This window comes from Equus quagga, chromosome 6 (genome assembly GCF_021613505.1).
Source record: "Equus quagga isolate Etosha38 chromosome 6, UCLA_HA_Equagga_1.0, whole genome shotgun sequence".
Taxonomy (NCBI): domain Eukaryota; kingdom Metazoa; phylum Chordata; class Mammalia; order Perissodactyla; family Equidae; genus Equus; species Equus quagga.
Window position 1 is genome coordinate 95,370,779 of NC_060272.1, and position 18,220 is coordinate 95,388,998.

Below are 18,220 nucleotides of genomic sequence, written 5' to 3' on the forward strand. Positions count from 1 at the left end.
GTTAGCAGCTACTGTTTCACTCAAAATTTAAAATGCATCAAAATCTTCAAGAACAAAAAAGTACGTAGAACAGAAACAGAATGTATATTTTCCATATCATCATTAGAAAAAAATAACTATTACCAAAAAAATGGCAAGGAATCATAAATTTGTTTATTATAAGGATTACAAATGGGTTAAAGATTTTTATTAAAAGATAAACAGATTCTAACAAAATCGAAAATAACCAAAGTTCTCAACATGAGAGTATTTAATTATAGTGCATCTAAATGATGGAATATCATGCATTTATTAAAAATTGTGTTTTTGACGCAAGTTTACATGCTCACAATAGCTGTTAAAAATGAGATTCAGGGGCTGGCCTGGTGATGCAGTGGTTAAGTGCGCACGTTCCACTTTGGTGGCCCAGGGTTTTGATGGTTCGGATCCCAGGTGTGGACATGGCACCACTTGGCACACCATGGTGTGGTAGGCGTCCCACATATAAAGTAAAGGAAGATGGGCATGGATGTTAGCTCAGGTCTAGTCTTCCTCAGCAAAAAAAAGAGGAGGATTGGCAGCAGATGTTAGCTCAGGGCTAATCTTCCTCAAAAAAAAAAAAAAAAGAGAGAGAATCAAAAACATAGATAGCAATAGTAAAATAGTGTGAAAAGAATGCATCAAAATGTTGACAGTGTTGGGATTATAGGGATTATGGTTTTCTTTTCAGTTTTTCTTTGGAATCTTAAAAATTAATTGATAGCTATTATTTTTATATGAAGGAAACAATTAACCATATTAACAACAACAACAAAAGCCAAGGGAAGGGAAGGCAGAGGAGACGAAAGACGCGTATTCTTTATTTTTCCATGAAAAAATACCAAATGTAAATGTGTTGATCAAATAAATTTGGTTTAAAAATAGTTAGAAATGCTTTTAATCAATATAAGTTTTAATCTATTTAATTCATTGCAGAATATTCCTTATGAAAAAATTCATCTCAAGTATATCTTAGGTAGGCAATGGGAATTCAAAGAAAATAAAAACTAACCACAGTTCTCAGAATGCTAACCCTGTAGGTGTACATGTCTTAAACTCACAAGAAAATGACAACACGATGTGAGAAATGCTTTAACCTGCATATGCAAAGGTGCAGTCAAAAACTAGGTGTACAGATTAAGCTGGCGGGGGAAGGGATCATAGGAAGTGGAGTTTTTCTATCAGAAAGGAGCACCTATAAAGGTAAAAACACATGGAAGGACCCACAGCATTCAGGAAACAAAGACATCATTTGGTCTTAAGTATAGAGTAAGAGTTAGGCAACAGAAAGATAAATGTTTAGAAAGGTAGCCTAGAAACATATTTTGTTTTAAAAGAAATAGAAAGTCACTAAAGAACTTTAAACATGAGAGAGAGAGGACTATATTTAGTGTTTTTGGAAACCTACCTCTGGTGGCAAATGGAAGATTTACTAGAGACAAGACTAGACATATAGACAAAAAGTCTATTCAAATAGACAAGAAATGTTGGGAGCCTGAACTGGGATTATGACAGTAGAGATTAGAGAAGAGGAGAAGATTTTTAAAAAACAGAGTTTAACTAAGTGAATGCTGTGGTGAGGCAGAGGAGATCTAGGCTGATGGGGGTAGATGACGCCGCCATTCACTGAGAGGAGGATGCAGGCGACGAGTAGTTTTTGCTGTGCAAATGATGAGATCAGCTTTGAACCACTTTAGGTTCTTACGTGATATTTAGGAGGAGGTGGCAACGTGAAACTCAAGAGAAGTCTCTACTGGAGTAAAGATTTCGGGATCACTGGCACACAGAACTCTGGATTCAATATTTTTTTAAACCAACGTTTCAGGTTCTTGCTTTAATAACTTCTTCAAATAATTCTAAGTTTAAATCCAGTGTTCATTCTTGTAGACTATTTATTTTATAAATTTCCAGGAGGATTGTAATTTTTTTAAGTTTCAGAATTTCAACACAGGATCACATTCTAGTTTTCCCCTTATCCCTTACTTTTACAATTATAACAATGCAATGGATAACATTTCTAAACAATTTATTCCTGCACTGTACTATAAAGAAAATTGCAAGGTCAAGGCCAAAGAAAAGACTGAGAAGTCTTTAGTTCAGCCTCAGTGAGGCTCAACCAGATGTCAGAGGATTAAACTATGAGGCCCTACATCATCCACAGTATGTAAAGAATTAACTTAGCTCCTGTGTTTCCAGAATGTGACCAGCTATGCAGTATACTTGAGAGAATCAAGAAAACAGTCACTCAAGTCATCTTCTGAAGGTCTTAATTTTGTGAACACTGTTGGGGAAAAGCTACTTGAGGTACATGGATTGAAGGGCATATGAGAAAACATTTCTATTTGTTTTTGTCAGACTTTTTTAAAAAAATTTTTATTGGGTTAATGATAGGTTACAATCTTGTGAAATTTCAGTTGTACATTATTGTCTGTCAGTCATGTTGTAAGTGCACCCCTTCACCCTTTGTGCCCCCTCCACCCCACCTTTCCCCTAGTAGCCACTAATCTGTTCTCTTTGTCTGCATTTTTAAATTCCTCATATGAGTGGAGTCATACAGAGATTGTCCTTCTCTATCTGGCTTATTTCATTTAACATAGTTCCCTCAAGGTCCATCCATGTTGTTGCAAATGGGACAATTTTGTTCTTTTTTATGGCTGAGTAGTATTCCACTGTATATATATACACACCACATCTTCTTTATCCAGTCATCTGTTGATGGGCACTTAGGTTGCTTCCACGTCTTGGCTATTGTGAATAATGCTGCAATGAACATTGGGGTGCATGGGACTTTTGGAATTGCTGATTTCAAGCTCTTTGGATAGACACCCAGTAGTGGGATGGCTGGATCGTATGGTAGTTCTATTTTCAATTTTTTGAGGAATCTCCATACTGTTTTCCATAGTGGCTGCACCAGTTTGCATTCCCACCAACAGTGTATGAGGGTTCCTTTTTCTCTACAACCTCTCCAACATTTGTTACTATTTGTTTTGGTTATTTTTGTCATTCTAATGGGTGTAAGGTGATATCTTAGTGTAGTTTTGATTTGCATTTCCCTGATGATCAGTGATGGTAAACATCTTTTCATGTGCTTATTGGCCATCCGTATATCTTCTTTGGTGAAATGTCTGTTCATGTCTCCTGCCCATTTTTTGATTGGGTTGTTTGATTTTTTGTTGTTGAGTTGTGTGAGTTCTTTATATATTGTGGATATTAACCCCTTGTCAGATGTATGACTCGCAAATATTTTTTCCCAGTTAGTGGGTTGTTTTTTTGTTTCAATACTGTCTTCCTTTGCCTTGAAGAAGCTCTTTTGTCTGATGAAGTCCCATTTATTTATTCTTTCTATTGTTTCCCCTGTCTGAGAAGACATGGTGTCCGAAAAGGTCCTTTTAATACTGATGTCAAAGAGTGTACTGCCTACATTTTCTTCCAGAAGCCTTATGGTTTCAGGTTTTACCTTTAGGTCTTTGATACATTTTGAGTTTATTTTTGTGAATGGTGAAAAAGAATGGTCAATTTTCATTCTTTTACATGTGGCTTTCCAGTTTTCCCAGCAGCATTTGTTGAAAAGACTTTCTTTTCTCCATTGTATGCCCTCAGCTCCTTTGTCGAGGATTAGCTGTCCATAGATGTGTGGTTTTATTTCTGGGCTTTGAATTCTGTTCCATTGATCTGTTTGTCTGTTTTTGTACCAGTACCATGCTGTTTTGATTACTGTAGCTTTGTAGTATGTTTTGAAGTCAGGGATTGTGATGCCTCCAGCTTTGTTCTTTTTTCTCAGGATTGCTTTAGCAATTCGGGGTCTTTTGTTGCCCCATATGAATTTTAGGATTCTTTGTTCTATTTCTGTAAAGAATGTCATTGGGATTCTGATTGGGATGGCATTGAATCTGTAGATTGCTTTAGGTAGACCAGACATTTTAACTATGTTTATTCTTCCAATCCAAGTACATGGAATGTCTTTCCATCACTTTCTGTCATCATCCATTTCTTTCAGAAAAGCCTTGTAGTTTTCGTCATATAGGTCTTTCACTTCCTTAGTTAAATTCACCCCGAGGTATTTTATTCTTTTTGTTGCGATTGTGAATGGTATTGTGTTCTTGAGTTCTTTTTCTGTTAGTTCGTTATTAGAGTATAGAAGTGCTAGCGATTTATGTAAATTGATCTTATACCCTGCAACTTTGGTGCAGTTGTTGATTATTTCTAAAAGTTTTCCAATGGATTCTTTGGGGTTTTCTATATATAGGATCATTTCATCCGCAAAAAGCGAGAATTTCACTTCTTCCCTTCCTATTTCGATTCCTTTTATTCCTTTCTCTTGCCTAATTGCTCTGGCCAAAACCTCCAGTACTATGTTAAATAAGAGTGGTGATAGAAGGCATCCTTGTCTCGTTCCTGTTTTCAGGGGGATGGCACTCAGTTTTTGCCCATTGAGTATGATGTTGGCTGTGGGTTTGTCATATATTCCCTTTATTACGTTGAGGTAATTCCCTTCTATCCCCATTTTGTTCAGAGTTTTTATGATAAATGGCTGTTGGATCTTGTCAAATGCTTTCTCTGCATCTATTGAGATGATCATGTGGTTTTTATTCCTCAGTTTGTTGAAGTGATGTATCACATTGATTGATTTGCAGATGTTGAACCATCCCTGTGTCCCTGGTATAAATCCCACTTGATCCGGATGTATGATCCTTTTGATGAACTGCTGAATTCTGGTTGCCAGAATTTTGTTGAGAATTTTTGCATCTATGTTCATCAGCGATATTGGCCTGTAGTTCTCCTTTTTCGTGCTGTCCTTGTCAGGATTTGGTATCAGTGTGATGTTGGCCTCGTAGAATGTGTTAGGAAGTGTTCCATCCTCCCTAATTTTTTGGAAAAGCTTGAAAAGGATAGGTATTAAATCCTCTCTGAAAGTTTGGTAGAATTCCCCAGGAAAGCCATCTGGTCCTGGGGTTTTATTCTTTGGGATGCTTTTCATTGCTGTTTCAATCTCTTTCCTTGTGATTGGTCTGTTCAAATTGTCTGCTGCTTCTTGACTAAGCTTTGGGAGATTGTAGGAATCCAAGAATTTATCCATTTCCTCTAGGTTATCCACTTTGTTGGCATACAGTTTTTCATAGTATTCTCTTATAATCCATTGTATTTCTACGGAGTGTGTTGTTATTTCTCCTCTTCCATTTCTGATTTTGTTTATTTGAGCTTTCCCTCTTCTTTTCTTTGTAAGTCTGGCTAGGGGTTTATCCATTTTATTTGTCTTCTCAAAGAACCAGCTCTTTGTTTCATTGGTCCTTTCTACTGCCTTTTTTGTTTCAATAGCATTTATTTCTGCTCTGATTTTTATTATTTCTCTCCTTCTGTTGACTTGGGCTTTGTTTGTTCTTCTTTCTCTAATTCAGTTAGGCATAGTTTAAGATTGCTGATTTGGGATTTTTCTTGTTTGTTAAGATGTGCCTGTATTGCAATGAATTTCCCTCTTAATACAGGTTTTGCTGTATCCTATATGAGTTGGTATGGCATGTTATCATTTTCATTTGTCTCCAGGTATTTTTTGATTTCTTCTTTAATTTCTTCAATGATCCCTTGCTTGTTCAATAGCATCTTGTTTAGTCTCCACATCTTTATGCCTTTCTCAGTTTTTTTCTTGTAATTAATTTCTAGCTTTATAGCATTATGATCAGAGAAGATGCTTGTTATTATTTCAACTTTTTTAAATTTGTAGAGGCTTGCCTTGTTTCCCAATACATGGTCTATCTTTGAGAATGTCCCATGCGCGCTTGAGAAGAATGTGTATTCTGCTGTTTTGGGGTGAAGTGTTCTATACATGTCTATTAAGTCCAACTGTTTCAGCTTTTCATTTAGCTCCACTGTTTCCATGTTGATTTTCTGTTTGGATGATCTGTCCATTGATGTGAGTGGGGTGTTGAGTCCCCCTACTATTATTGTGTTATTTTTGATATCTTCTTTTAGGTTTGTTAATAGTTGCTTTATGAACTTTGGTGCTCCTGTATTGGGTGCAAAGATATTTATAAGCGCTATTTCTTCTTGATGAAGTGTCTCTTTGATCATTATGTATTGGCCCTCTATGTTTCTCTTTACCTGCCTTATCTTGAAATGTGTTTTGTCTGATATAACTATTGCAACACCTGCTTTCTTTTGTTTGCTATTAGCTTAGAGTATTGTCTTCCATCCCTTCACTCTGAACCTGTGTTTGGCCTTGGAGCTGAGGTGTGTTTCCTGGAGGAAAGAAATTGTTGGATCTTGTTCTTTCATCCATCTTGCCACTCTGTGTCTTTTTATTGGAGAGTTCAATTTGTTTACATTGAGGGTGATTATTGATGCATGAGGGCTTAATGCTATCATTCTGTTGTTCATTTTCTGGTTTTCCTGTATTTCCTTTGTTTCTCGTCCTGTGTGTTTTAGCGGTTACCTATTGACTTCTGCAATTTCTTATGCTGGGTCTTTAGCTTTTTCCTTACTTATCTTTTGTGTCTCTGTTCTGTTTTTTACTTTAGTGGCTACCCTGAAGTTTGCATTCAGAACCTCGTGCATAACATAGTCCATTTTCTGGTGTCCTCTTACTTCCTTAGCCTAAACTGATTCAATCCCTTACCTCCTCCCCTCCTAAATTATTATTTTCATCTCTTATTCCAACTTGTGTTGTGAGTTTGTGGTTAGAGCAATAAAACTATCTTTGCTTTGGTGATTTCCTTCCATTTATCCTAATGCTATAGCTGATTATTTGCTAACCTATTCTCGTTCTATCTATTAGTCTCCCTACTCTGTATTTTGTGACCCCTTTCTCCCTTTTTTTTTTCTTTTTTCAGGTATAAGAGCCTTCTTGAGGATTTCTTGTAGTGGAGGTCTTGTGGCTACCAAGTCCCTTAGCTTTTGTTTGTCTGGAAAGGATTTAATTTCTCCCTCATACCTGAAGGATATGTTTGCTGGATAGAGTATTGTTGGCTGAAGATTTTCATCCTTTAAAGTTTTGAATATGTCATTGCAATTTCTCCTAGCTTGTAAGGTTTCCGTAGAGAAATCCACTGAAAGCCTGATAGGGGTCCTTTGTAGGTTATTTTCTTCTGCCTTGCTGCCCTGAGTATTCTTTCTTTGTCATTCATTTTTGCCATTTTTACTACTATATGCCTTGGAGTAGGTCTTTTTACATTGACAAATCTAGGAGATCTGAAAGCTTCCTCCACACACACTTCTTGCTCAAATCCCTAGTTTTGGGAAGATCTCTGCTATTATGTCATTGAGCACACTTTCTGCTCCATTTTCCTTTTCCACGCCCTCAGGAATTCCGATGATTGTTAAGTTGCATTTTCTCATTGAGTCAGCTATTTCTCTGAGATCTTCTTCAGTTTTTTTAATTCTTACTTCTCTTTCTTCCTCTGTCTGGAGGCATTCAACCTGTCAATCTTCGATTATGATAATTTGCTCCTCTCTGGTGTCTACACAGGCATTCAGGGAATCCGTATTCTGTTTTATCTGATCCATTGTATTTTTCATCTCTAGTATTTCTGATTGATTCTTCTTTATAGTTTCAACCTCTTTTGTGAAGTAACTGCAGAACTTGTTGACTTGTTTCTCTATATTTCCCTTTACCTCACTGAGTATTTTGATGATAGCTATTCTGAACTCACTTTCACTTAGTTTACCTATTTCCAAGTCCTCAAGACATAATTCTGTGTTTTTACTGTTTTCCTTTTGGACTGGAGCTTTTATATTTGTTGGATGGTAGAAGAGCAGTTTTTGCACATAATGCTGTTATTCGGTTGCAGTTAGAGCCTGTCCCCACTAGATAGGGCTCAAGAGCCCCATATTCTGAGCCCTCTGCCTTCAGCCGCAATAGCAGCGTGCAGCGTGGATTGGGGGAGGAGGGGCACTTTCTCTCGTGCACAGACCTGGATTCTGATCAGCTCTCGCTCTCTGGTTTCCTGGGGCCCTGGCTTGATGGGGTGCCCCCATGAGAAAGCTTTCCATTGTTAAAGGGCTTCCACTGCACAGGTCTTTGGGAGTCCTGCATGATGCCGTAGAAACACGATCCCTCCCCTGCTCCTTCCCTCACCCGCGGCAGTGATCCCAGTCTCCAGGGGAGGGAGCGAAGTTCTCTCTTACCCTGTTCAAGCTCCTCCGAGGGTGGCTGCAGCCTCTCCGCCCTCTGTCATTTGGCTTCTGTGGGTCTCTGATGATCTCTGTGTTATTAGGATTCTTTTGGTTGGAATTCAGTTGTTCCTTTTGGTTGTAACTTGGAGGGGAGAGAGTCCTGGGCGAGCTCACTCTGCCATGTCACTGATGTCACTCCGTTTTTGCCAGTTTTAATCAACCAGTTTATTATTTTTCTAATACAGATAATCCTAAAAAACAGGCTTTCCTCTCTTTCAACATCTTTGAAGATGAGAGAATTGATACGCAAGGAGGAGTTCTGTGCCAATCTTCCTTTATTTTGTAGGTGTGATGCTGCCACAGCATGGCTTGATGAGCAATGTGTAGGTCTGCACCTAGGATTCAAACCTGTGAACCCTGGGCTGCTGAAGCAGAATGCGCAAACTGAACAGTGGGGCTGGCCCCAGTATACTTTTTTAAAAAAAATGAGGACCTTGTTTTACATAGCCACAATGCCATTATCAGTGTTTATATTCTTAAGAAATCATCATAAAGTCAATGTCTCATCACCTAGACTCTGCTAAAATCAGGAAATATCGTATTTGTGATCATCTTCTTACCTTTGCATGTACTGAACAATGTCATTCTTGGTGTGATTTATTAACAGGAATGTAGCTGCTCCATCATGATAATCCAAAAATTTAATAACTGTAGAATTCTCAGCCAAGTTAACTTCTGCTATAATACCTCCAAGCTAGAAGAAAGGAAAAGGAAATATTCTCTTTGATCATTTTCCAAAGAATACTAATAACATTTAATAATAAAACTATTCCTAACAATACTTTCTTTTGATGACTTAGAAAGCAATTCAGGATTTTATACTGCATGTCTGGGAAACCATGAATCTCAATTATTGGATACAGATAGATCAAATTCCAGATGTGGTATATTCTAGTATTCTAGGTACTCCGACAAATTTTCTGTATAACAATTTAATTGTTTTATGCCTCAGTTTCCTTTTAGTACTTTTCCCCTTTACAAAAAGAGATGTTTGTTCATTTCTGATGAAAGGAAAAAAAAATCAGAGACAATTTTGATACAAAAGAATAAAATATTAGTAAGTATATATTAGCTTCTCTAATCACACACACACACAAATCACGTACCTTATTATCTAGACGCAATAAAATACAATTTTCTTGCTTCTTAAAATGTATCTTTTTGGGAGGGCCTTCATTTCTTTCAACTTGAATCAGAAGTTTATTAGAAGCATCCTCAGGCCAAAAGGGGATACACTAAAACATATGTAACATATTGAAAAAAGACTGTATCATAAAGACCTTTATGATTTTAATAAACCCATGAGAGTACACTTAGACTTAAATCTCTTCCAACACTAGCAGTAAAGCACCTCAAGAAGCACATATAAAGGAATCCTGTGTAGACACAGAGTAGGGTGACTGTGTAACATCAAAGACAGGAGAGGACCATGAGGCAGGTAAGGAGAAAAGAAAGATGACCTCCAAAGAAATGACAGAATCACAGCAGAATTTTCAACAAAAATGGAAGCCAGAACACAGTGAAGTAGAATCTACATGTTGATAAAAAATAGAATTGATTATCAAGAAAAATTATCGTAAAAGAAAGATGGTGATAAAAATTTGTAGGGATAAACACAAACTGATGGTCTTTACTTCCAAAATCTGCTCTGAAGGAAATTGTAAAGGATGTTCGTCAAGAAGAATGATCCCAGAAGAATGGTTTAAAAGTAAGAAGGTATAGTGAATAAAAATAGCAAATGCTTCTCTTACAATCCTAACATATTTACAACAAAATTTATTCAAAAGTAAAATATTCTATCAATCTCAGGCAGTCTTTCAGAATGCTCTTATCCAGAGGTCTAATAGCTGAAGATGGAATAGAATCAAAATTTTACTCCTGAATCACTAGCACCTTCTTAAAATAACTGGCTTTAACCCACACTGTAAAGGCGTTCCTAACAGCTTCCCAGACAATAAATCATTTCCTTCTTTTTGCTGCATTTATACCTTATCTAGTCTTCTACTGCTGTATTTAACCTCATGTGGTTACTCATTGTTAAATGTCTACTTTCCTTATCAAGCAATGCATTCTTAGATGGCAAGGTCTGTTTTTTAATAACTAAATATCTAGAGCCTGGAACTGAAACAAAATAGGGGAGGGAGGAATTAAAACATTACATAGTGATTTCAGGTACCTACCTTCAAGGAAAAATGAAAATCTAAAGAGGTACATTTTTGAAATTCATCTACCCACCTGCTCTACATCAAGAGAGAACCATTTATCATTTCCCTCTTCAGCCACTGATATCCGATATTTGCTTTTATTTTCAATCATATAAAAAGGGGTAAATGTCACAATTCTGGTAATGTTAAAACTGCTGAGGTATATAGTGACACCAACCTAAGGAAAAAAATATTAACACTTGAAAAACTGTTACATTCCCATAACATCCTTATAAAAATTAAGTAGTCAATAGACACAGATTAATAAAAGTTTCTTGATGAGCATAGAAGGAACTCACTTGATATTCCATTTTCAGGCCTTTACATTTGACAGCTCCATGACTACCAACAGTATCAATTGAAAACTGATCTGACAATTCACTATCAGTTACCATAAGCTGAACCTAGGAAAAAATATTTCAAATATATTACAATTTAGGTACCTTTAAACCTTTCTACATAAATTGATAAGCTTTTGCTTTTGAGAATAAACTAGCATTATACTGTTAATGCACTAAACCTTTCCCAATACTAAATTCTAATCTTTTTAACCTCAAATATTTAATAAATGTTATTTCTACCTGTTTCATAATATTTTATTCTTCAAAACTCTAAAAACTAAAAAAGTGATAAACAGCTAAAGAAAAATGAAAGTTAAAAAAACCTTACATACCTTATTGTTATTAAAAAAGTGCTTTGGCTGAAAAGAAAAGAGAACTGGCTTTTTATAATTAGGTGGATGCTTTCGATGAATTCCATCTGCTTTATACTGCAACATTCGACCAGTTTTATTGACCATCCAATAAGGACTATGAAATGCCACAACTGTCTGGCCAGTATTATAAGTCACATGGACAGCAATATCTAAATCAGTCTTTTCTAATTCTGTAACACAGGTAAAATTGATGAAACTAATATCTTGTTGATTAGATTTTATATGATATTCACTTTTCCAGTCATGATTAAGATAGTCAAGTAATTTTAAACGTAGCTTGGCTTTATCCAACTGTACAGTACAAATCTGGGCTGAATGTCCTTCATTTAGAGTAGAAACTCTATGCTCAATCCCCTGTAATAAAAAAAATGCAGTAAATTTTTAAATGTTCCAGAATAATATGCCAAAAAATTCTATTTAATGATTCCAAACGCTATACAAAATGCTTTTGAAATACCTCCGTCAAAACAAGTGAGAAGAGAGGGCCTACAATGGAGAAAAGAAAGTCTCTTTAACAAATGGTGCTGGGAAAACTAGACAGCCACATGTAAAAGATTAAAAATTGACCATTCTTTTTCACCATTCACAAAAATAAACTCAAAATGGATCAAAGACCTAAAGATTAGGCCTGAAACAGTAAGTCTTCTAGAAGAGAATATAGGCAGTACACTCTTTGACATCACTTTCAATAGAATCTTTTCGGACACCTAAGTCCTCAGATGAGGGAAACAATAGAAAGAATAAACAAATGGGACTTCATCAGACTAAAGAGTTTCTTCAAGGCAAGGGAAAACAGGATTGAAACAAAAAAACAGTCCACTATTTGGGAAAAAATATTTACAAGCTACTTATCCGACAAAAGGTTAATCTCCATAATATATAAAGAACTCACACAGCTCAACAACAAAAAATCAAACAACCCGATCAAAAAATGGACAGAGGACATGAACAGACATTTCTCCAAAGAAGATATAAGGATGGCCAACAGACACATGAAAAGATGCTCATCATCACTAATCACCAGGGAAATGCAAATCAAAACTATACTAAGCTATCACCTTACACCCGTTAGATTGGCAAAAATATCCAAAACCAAGCATGACAAATGTTGGAAAGGTTGTGGAGAAAAAGGAACCCTCATACACTGTTGGTGGGAATGCAAACTGGTTCAGCTACTATGGAAAACAGTATGGAGATTTCCCAAAAAGTTAAAAATAGACATACCTTATGACCCAGCCATCCCACTACTGGGTATCTATCCTAAGAACCTGAACTCAGCAATTCCAAGAGTCCCATGCACCCCTATGTTCATCGCAGCATTATTTACAATAGCCAAGACGTGGAACCAATCTAAGTGCCCAGCAACTGATGAGTGGATAAGGAAGATATGGTATATATACACAATGGAATACTACTCAGCCATAAAAAAGAACAAAATCATCCCATTCGCATCAACATGGATGGACCTTGAGGGTATTATGTTAAGCGAAATAAGCCAGACAGAGAAAGACCAACTCTATATGACTCCACTCATAGGTGGAAGTTAACATATAGACAAGGAGAACTGATCGGTGGTTACCAGCGGAAGGGGGGGGTGGGGGGAGGGCACAAAGGGTGAAGTGGTGTACCCACAACATGACTAACAATAATGTACAACTGAAATTTCACAAGGTTGTAAACTATCATAATCTTAATAAAAAAAAAAAACAAAAAAAAAACCAAGTGAGAAGACTGATATTCAAGTTCCAACTGTGCCAACTGTATAAACGTCTAAAAATTATTTGAGTTAATTTGTAAAACGGTTTAAATGATCCACCTTCTAAGGACTATTGTAAGGATAAAATTAAATAACATAATACAAAACTCCCGTTGGAACTAATAAACATTATAAAACACTGCAATTAGTAAAACATAAAAAAAAAATCTTATCCACTAGTGATTTTAGTTTGGAAAAACTATAAAATGATGAAAAATGTATGAGAAAATTTATGGTAATTGAAAAAAGCAATCCTAACTTTCATTTTTGATTTTCAAAAATCCCTCATCACCCATTTCCAATCACTGTTTATACCGCACCTTATATATCTCTCAAAACTGTTCATTTCTCTCCACCCACACTTCCATTACCTTAGTTCATGTCACCGTGACTTCTCAATTTAAGAGTCCCCTAACTGCTCTTGTCCCCTCTGACCCCTTCTCCATACCACAGCTAAACTGCCATTCTAAAAATTAATCATATCCTTTGGAAACTAGCAAACAGAATGTGATCCCTAAAAGCATCAAAGTAGAAGTTCTATGAGAATGGAACGTAGATGGATAGTTCATCTGGTTATCTCACCAGTTTTTCTGGCATCTCTAACCTGGTTCCTTCCTGTTGTTATAGGAATCTCTTCATCTTAAGATTTTGAATTACTTAAAGCAAAAATAACATGCTATTGACACTGGACATGTTAATTAACATTCCACAAAATAGAATGGTAGTGGTGGTGGTGCTAGAGAGGTAAGTAAATGGCAACCACGTGCCTGTCAGGCACTGTGCTAAGTCCTTTACATATTATATCGAATTTGATTTTCCCCATATCCCAATCATGCAAGTTTTATACTATCCTTGTTTTATAGACTAGGACAAATGATTTAAAAAGACAACATAACTTTCCTAAAGACATAAAGCTAGTAAGTGATAGAACTAGGATTCAATCTCAACTCTATCTGACAGTGAAATATAAATTTTTAACCACTCTATCTGCCAACCATATGGAAAAATAGATATTCTTAAACCAAAAGTACATTAAATGTTTCCCTCCCCCCAAAAAATTACCAGAAAAGTGTAAACATACAGTAAATCCCAATAATTAATAATTAATAGACTATAATAAAACCAATAATCAATAGACCATAATAAATACCTACTTCCTTATATTTGATAAGCATGGCAAATGGAATATTTACTTAAAATCTTAAGACGGACAGATTTCCGTTAAAATAAAAGGAAGGAGTCAGATGTAATCCGTTAAAACAAAGAGTATTTAAAACAAAAAGCATCTTTATAGGTCACAAAATCCTTTTAGAGAACTCCCACAAAAATAATATAAAATAATGCAATAAATAAAGTAGATTTTTTTTTCCATTTAAGTCTAGTACTTGAATATTATCATTATTTTTTTCTGTGTGAGGAAGATTGTCCCTGAGCTAACATCTGTTGCCAATCCTCCTCTTTTTGCTTGAGGAAGATTGTCCCTGAACTAACTCCTGTGCTAATCTTCCTCTATTTTCTATGTGGGACACCGCCACAGAATCGCTTAATGAGTCGTGCATAGGTCCGCGCCCAGGATCCAAACCTGTGAACCGTGGGCTGCTGAAGTGGAGCATGTGAACTTAACCACTAAATCATGGGGCTAGCCCCCTGAATATTATTTAATACTAATTCTCATACGTATTTCAAAAGTTAGTATATATCTTTTAAATATATGACATACAACCCATACATGAAAAGAAAAGATTAAAAAACATATATTCAAAAACTGAAACAATATCTTCATCTGAAGTGCTACCTTCAGATGATGTGATTATAGGCAATTTTTATTAACTCTATTTTCTGAATTTTCTAATAGAAATATATAATACTCTCATAAATGATTTTTAGAATGGCATATCATAGTTGTGTGTTTAATTAGTAGCCAGAATTTTAAGGTAAATTAATGGAAAAAAATTTTTTAAATCCTCTTTTTATACAACATGATTGAAACATTTCTTTTCCATTTGAAGAATATCTGTACTAACTACTCACCAGGACTGTTAAAACACTGTTCTATTGTTCATAATTTTAAATAACTAAAGCTACGAGATCAAAGACAGGAAGGCATTAAAAAAATTCCAGAATACCTCTACATAATAAGCAATCTTATAAGGAAGAAGATTTTGGAGTAGGACAGGCGGCCACAGATGCATTATGTATGGTAAGTCCCAACCATCTTCTGAATATACTGACAGAGATGTTAAATTATCTTTTTCTGGGACAATATTAATGATAAATGGTTTCTTGGAAGAGGTTTTAGGTCTACATTTCTTCTTTAGAAAAGTGCCATCATTTTTTATAATTTCTTCAAAGTCAATTCCTTCACACATTTGATAGTCCTCATCTTCTGGCTTCAGAAAAAGGAGTGATCTGTATAAAAGATTAAACAATATGTTTTAAAAAATACATTATGATTACAGCTTTAGAAAAATGAAATTACCTTCCTCCTTAGTAGTGTAATAAATTTTTATATTTTCACATTCTTCTTAGAGATAGGTAGAGAGAGAGACAGATATTTTCATCTTAACTTTCTGGAAACTAATCAAGTTATTTGGGTTATAAAAGAAAATTTTTCTTACAAAGTTACTGTCTTAAAAGTATGTTTACAAGATAACTGGTTTCTTACAGAAAATACATAATCATATAGATCATATATGCATAGCTAACATATACAACTATCTGTGACTTGTACATTTAACTTAAAAAAGTCAGCTTTCTTCAATATGTGGCCCTAATAGGAAGTAAATGTCGCAACTGAGTTGATGAACTAAAAAAAATTTGCTTTGAAAAATTAATCACCAGCTTTTCAAAGTTAATCAAAGTAAGCTCTCAACACTGAGCATAGTTGCAGAAGTAGTTGAAGATAGTGATAAAACCATTGGGTGTCACATATGATTAATCCTTATACTTAAATATCGCATTCTTTGTTTACATTTCAATTATATCTTAGGTTTAATAATTTTTATTTATTTATTTTTCCTTTTTCTTCCCAAAGCCCCTCAGTACATAGTTGTGTATTTGTGTATTCTAGTTGTGGGTCCTTCTAATTGTGGCATGTGGGACGCCACCTCAGCATGGCCTAATGAGTGGTGCCATGTCCACAACCAGGGTCCAAACCGGCTAAACCCTTGGCTGCTGAAGCACAGCAGGCAAACTTAACCACTTGGCCATGGGGCCGTCCCCAGGTTTAATAATTCTGAAACTTAAGCTGTGTCCAAGTATAAACACTTAAGAAATACTTTTATATTTGTAAAACTAATCACTTACGATTATGACACTATTATCCCTTACAGATGAACAACTGTCTGGAACAACTACCTCCAGTTCGATGATTTTTCTAAGCTCTAGTTCTAAAATTTTAAATATCTACTACATATTTTTGTAATGATATCTCATGGTGCCTTAAATTTGCTAAAGTGAACTCTGAACCCTCCATACCCACTTCTCTGTGTGTCCTTTTTCAGGAACTTTCAGCTACTGGCACTCTGGACTATGAAATAATATTAGACTCTTCCATCTCCCCTGACACACACACAGACATAATTATCTCTCAAATCAGTTATCAGATTTAGCCTATTCTCTCTGTAATTTTTATTCTCTTTTCTATTCTTATTTCTAATATTTAAAAATAAAAACTTAATTTTCTGTAAACTAATGCCAATAGACTTATCCAGATTATCAAGACATTTATTGGATCCATTATTTACCAATAAGAAGGTAAAACTGGAAATGAACAAATGAGTCAGTCATTCTTTACCCTTAAAGAGATCCCAATAAGGTAGGAAATGTAATGTTAAAAGATAACTACTGCACTGCAATAGGCACCAAAAAACACAGCAGACTGAGGGCATGAGGGTGTGGTTAACTCTTTCTAGACTGGCCGCAGAGTGTTTTGCAGGTGATAATTTTTCCAAAAACCTTTGTCCTGAAGAAAAGACTAGAATAAGAGAAATACGAAAGGTTAAAGGAAAGTTTAAGAAATGAGTGTGGAAAAAACATGAGAGACAGATGATCAATGGCAAGATGTTCTGAATGAGATAAGCTGATAGAGTGATGGTCTTGATTAAGAACTCCAAATGTTCTGAGGGAGGAAGGAAGAAACAGATGGTATTAAAGATGAAGATAAAATTTACATAAATGGGGGCAACAAAATGAGGGAACACCTACTTCACTGTGAACTTGAACTATCTTTCAAATTTTATCTTTCAACATGCACATTATGCTCCAAACTCCAAGTATTTTCTATAGACCTATACAAACCCTGTGCTTTCATGCCTCCTTATCTCTGTTCATGCAATTCCTTCCACTTAAAATTGTCCTTCTCCGCTAATCTCCATATTACCATATTTTACCTATAATTCATGTACCTCGCCCAGGAGTGAATAATTAATCCCTTCTTTGTTTTCCACAACTATAACTCTTTCTGTAACTCTCTACAATTCACTTGTTTTCTACTTTCTGTATTTAGATAATATATCAATCTCTCAAGGGGAATAGCCATGCCAATTCATCTTGGTATCCTATAGTAGTGCACTGCATGTAACAAAACACCTGATAAATGAAATTAAACTTAAGAATTTAATGAATTAATTAAGAATCAGTATATTTAAATTCTACAGGGAAAGACAGCCATTTGTTAATATAAGACTTCATATCTTAAATATAAGTGTACCTATGTCTAAGCATTGAATTAGAAGAGTATCTGATGTGAAATCCAAGCTAGTCAGTCACTAATTATTTTAACTAAGATTAACTTCCATGTAACAAATTAATATTTAGCCTTGAACAAAAAAGTGTAAAGAGACTCTAGTAGCCTAACTTTTCACTTATATAGACATAGACAAAAAATATGTGGCAATAATTTTTTTAAAATAAAGCAGAATGCCATTAACATTTATTATCCAAGGACAAAATGGATTTAAAGTTCTTCACAGAAATTTTCAAACATATTTTACATGCTATCTTTAATCCAGTCTTGTAATTCACCCAAAATCCTCTCTAGAAGAAGTTCAAATACTATAAAGAACTATTTTGTTGCTGTTCTCATAACAATTTAATTCTTTCCTTCAGCAAGTGTGAACTAAGCAATAAAATACTCATTGGGGTGAGCAGGTCTACTATCTGAAATATGTACCTAAAACATGACAGACGGTCTTTCAAGCATTAGGGATCCAATCCAGAACTCCTAGGACAGGTCGGAATGAACAGCAGCAGGGAATATTTAAGCACTGCTTGTAATTTCGCCTCCATCTTTCTGGAGCATAGTTCTAAGTGTCCACGTCTAGTGTGTGTTCTCAAATGGTACTTACACAAACTATGATG

General features: G+C 35.4%; 1 protein-coding gene across 4 annotated transcripts in view; it reads right to left on the minus strand.

Moving 5' to 3' along the window:
- VPS13A (vacuolar protein sorting 13 homolog A) overlaps window positions 1-18,220 on the minus strand; it is a 232,063-nt gene that overhangs the window by 57,078 nt on the left and 156,765 nt on the right. For all 4 annotated transcript variants that reach the window (XR_006889118.1, XR_006889119.1, XM_046664752.1 and 1 more), the window contains exons 47-52: window positions 14,986-15,268; window positions 11,062-11,457; window positions 10,688-10,792; window positions 10,420-10,566; window positions 9,291-9,419; window positions 8,745-8,878 (exon numbers count right to left, since the gene is read on the minus strand). Coding sequence is in view for 2 of the 4 variants with exons in the window: in XM_046664752.1 (XP_046520708.1) it covers window positions 8,745-8,878; window positions 9,291-9,419; window positions 10,420-10,566; window positions 10,688-10,792; window positions 11,062-11,457; window positions 14,986-15,268 (1,194 nt within the window). In the remaining 2 variants the exon portion in view is untranslated. The remainder of the gene's footprint in view (window positions 1-8,744; window positions 8,879-9,290; window positions 9,420-10,419; window positions 10,567-10,687; window positions 10,793-11,061; window positions 11,458-14,985; window positions 15,269-18,220) is intronic.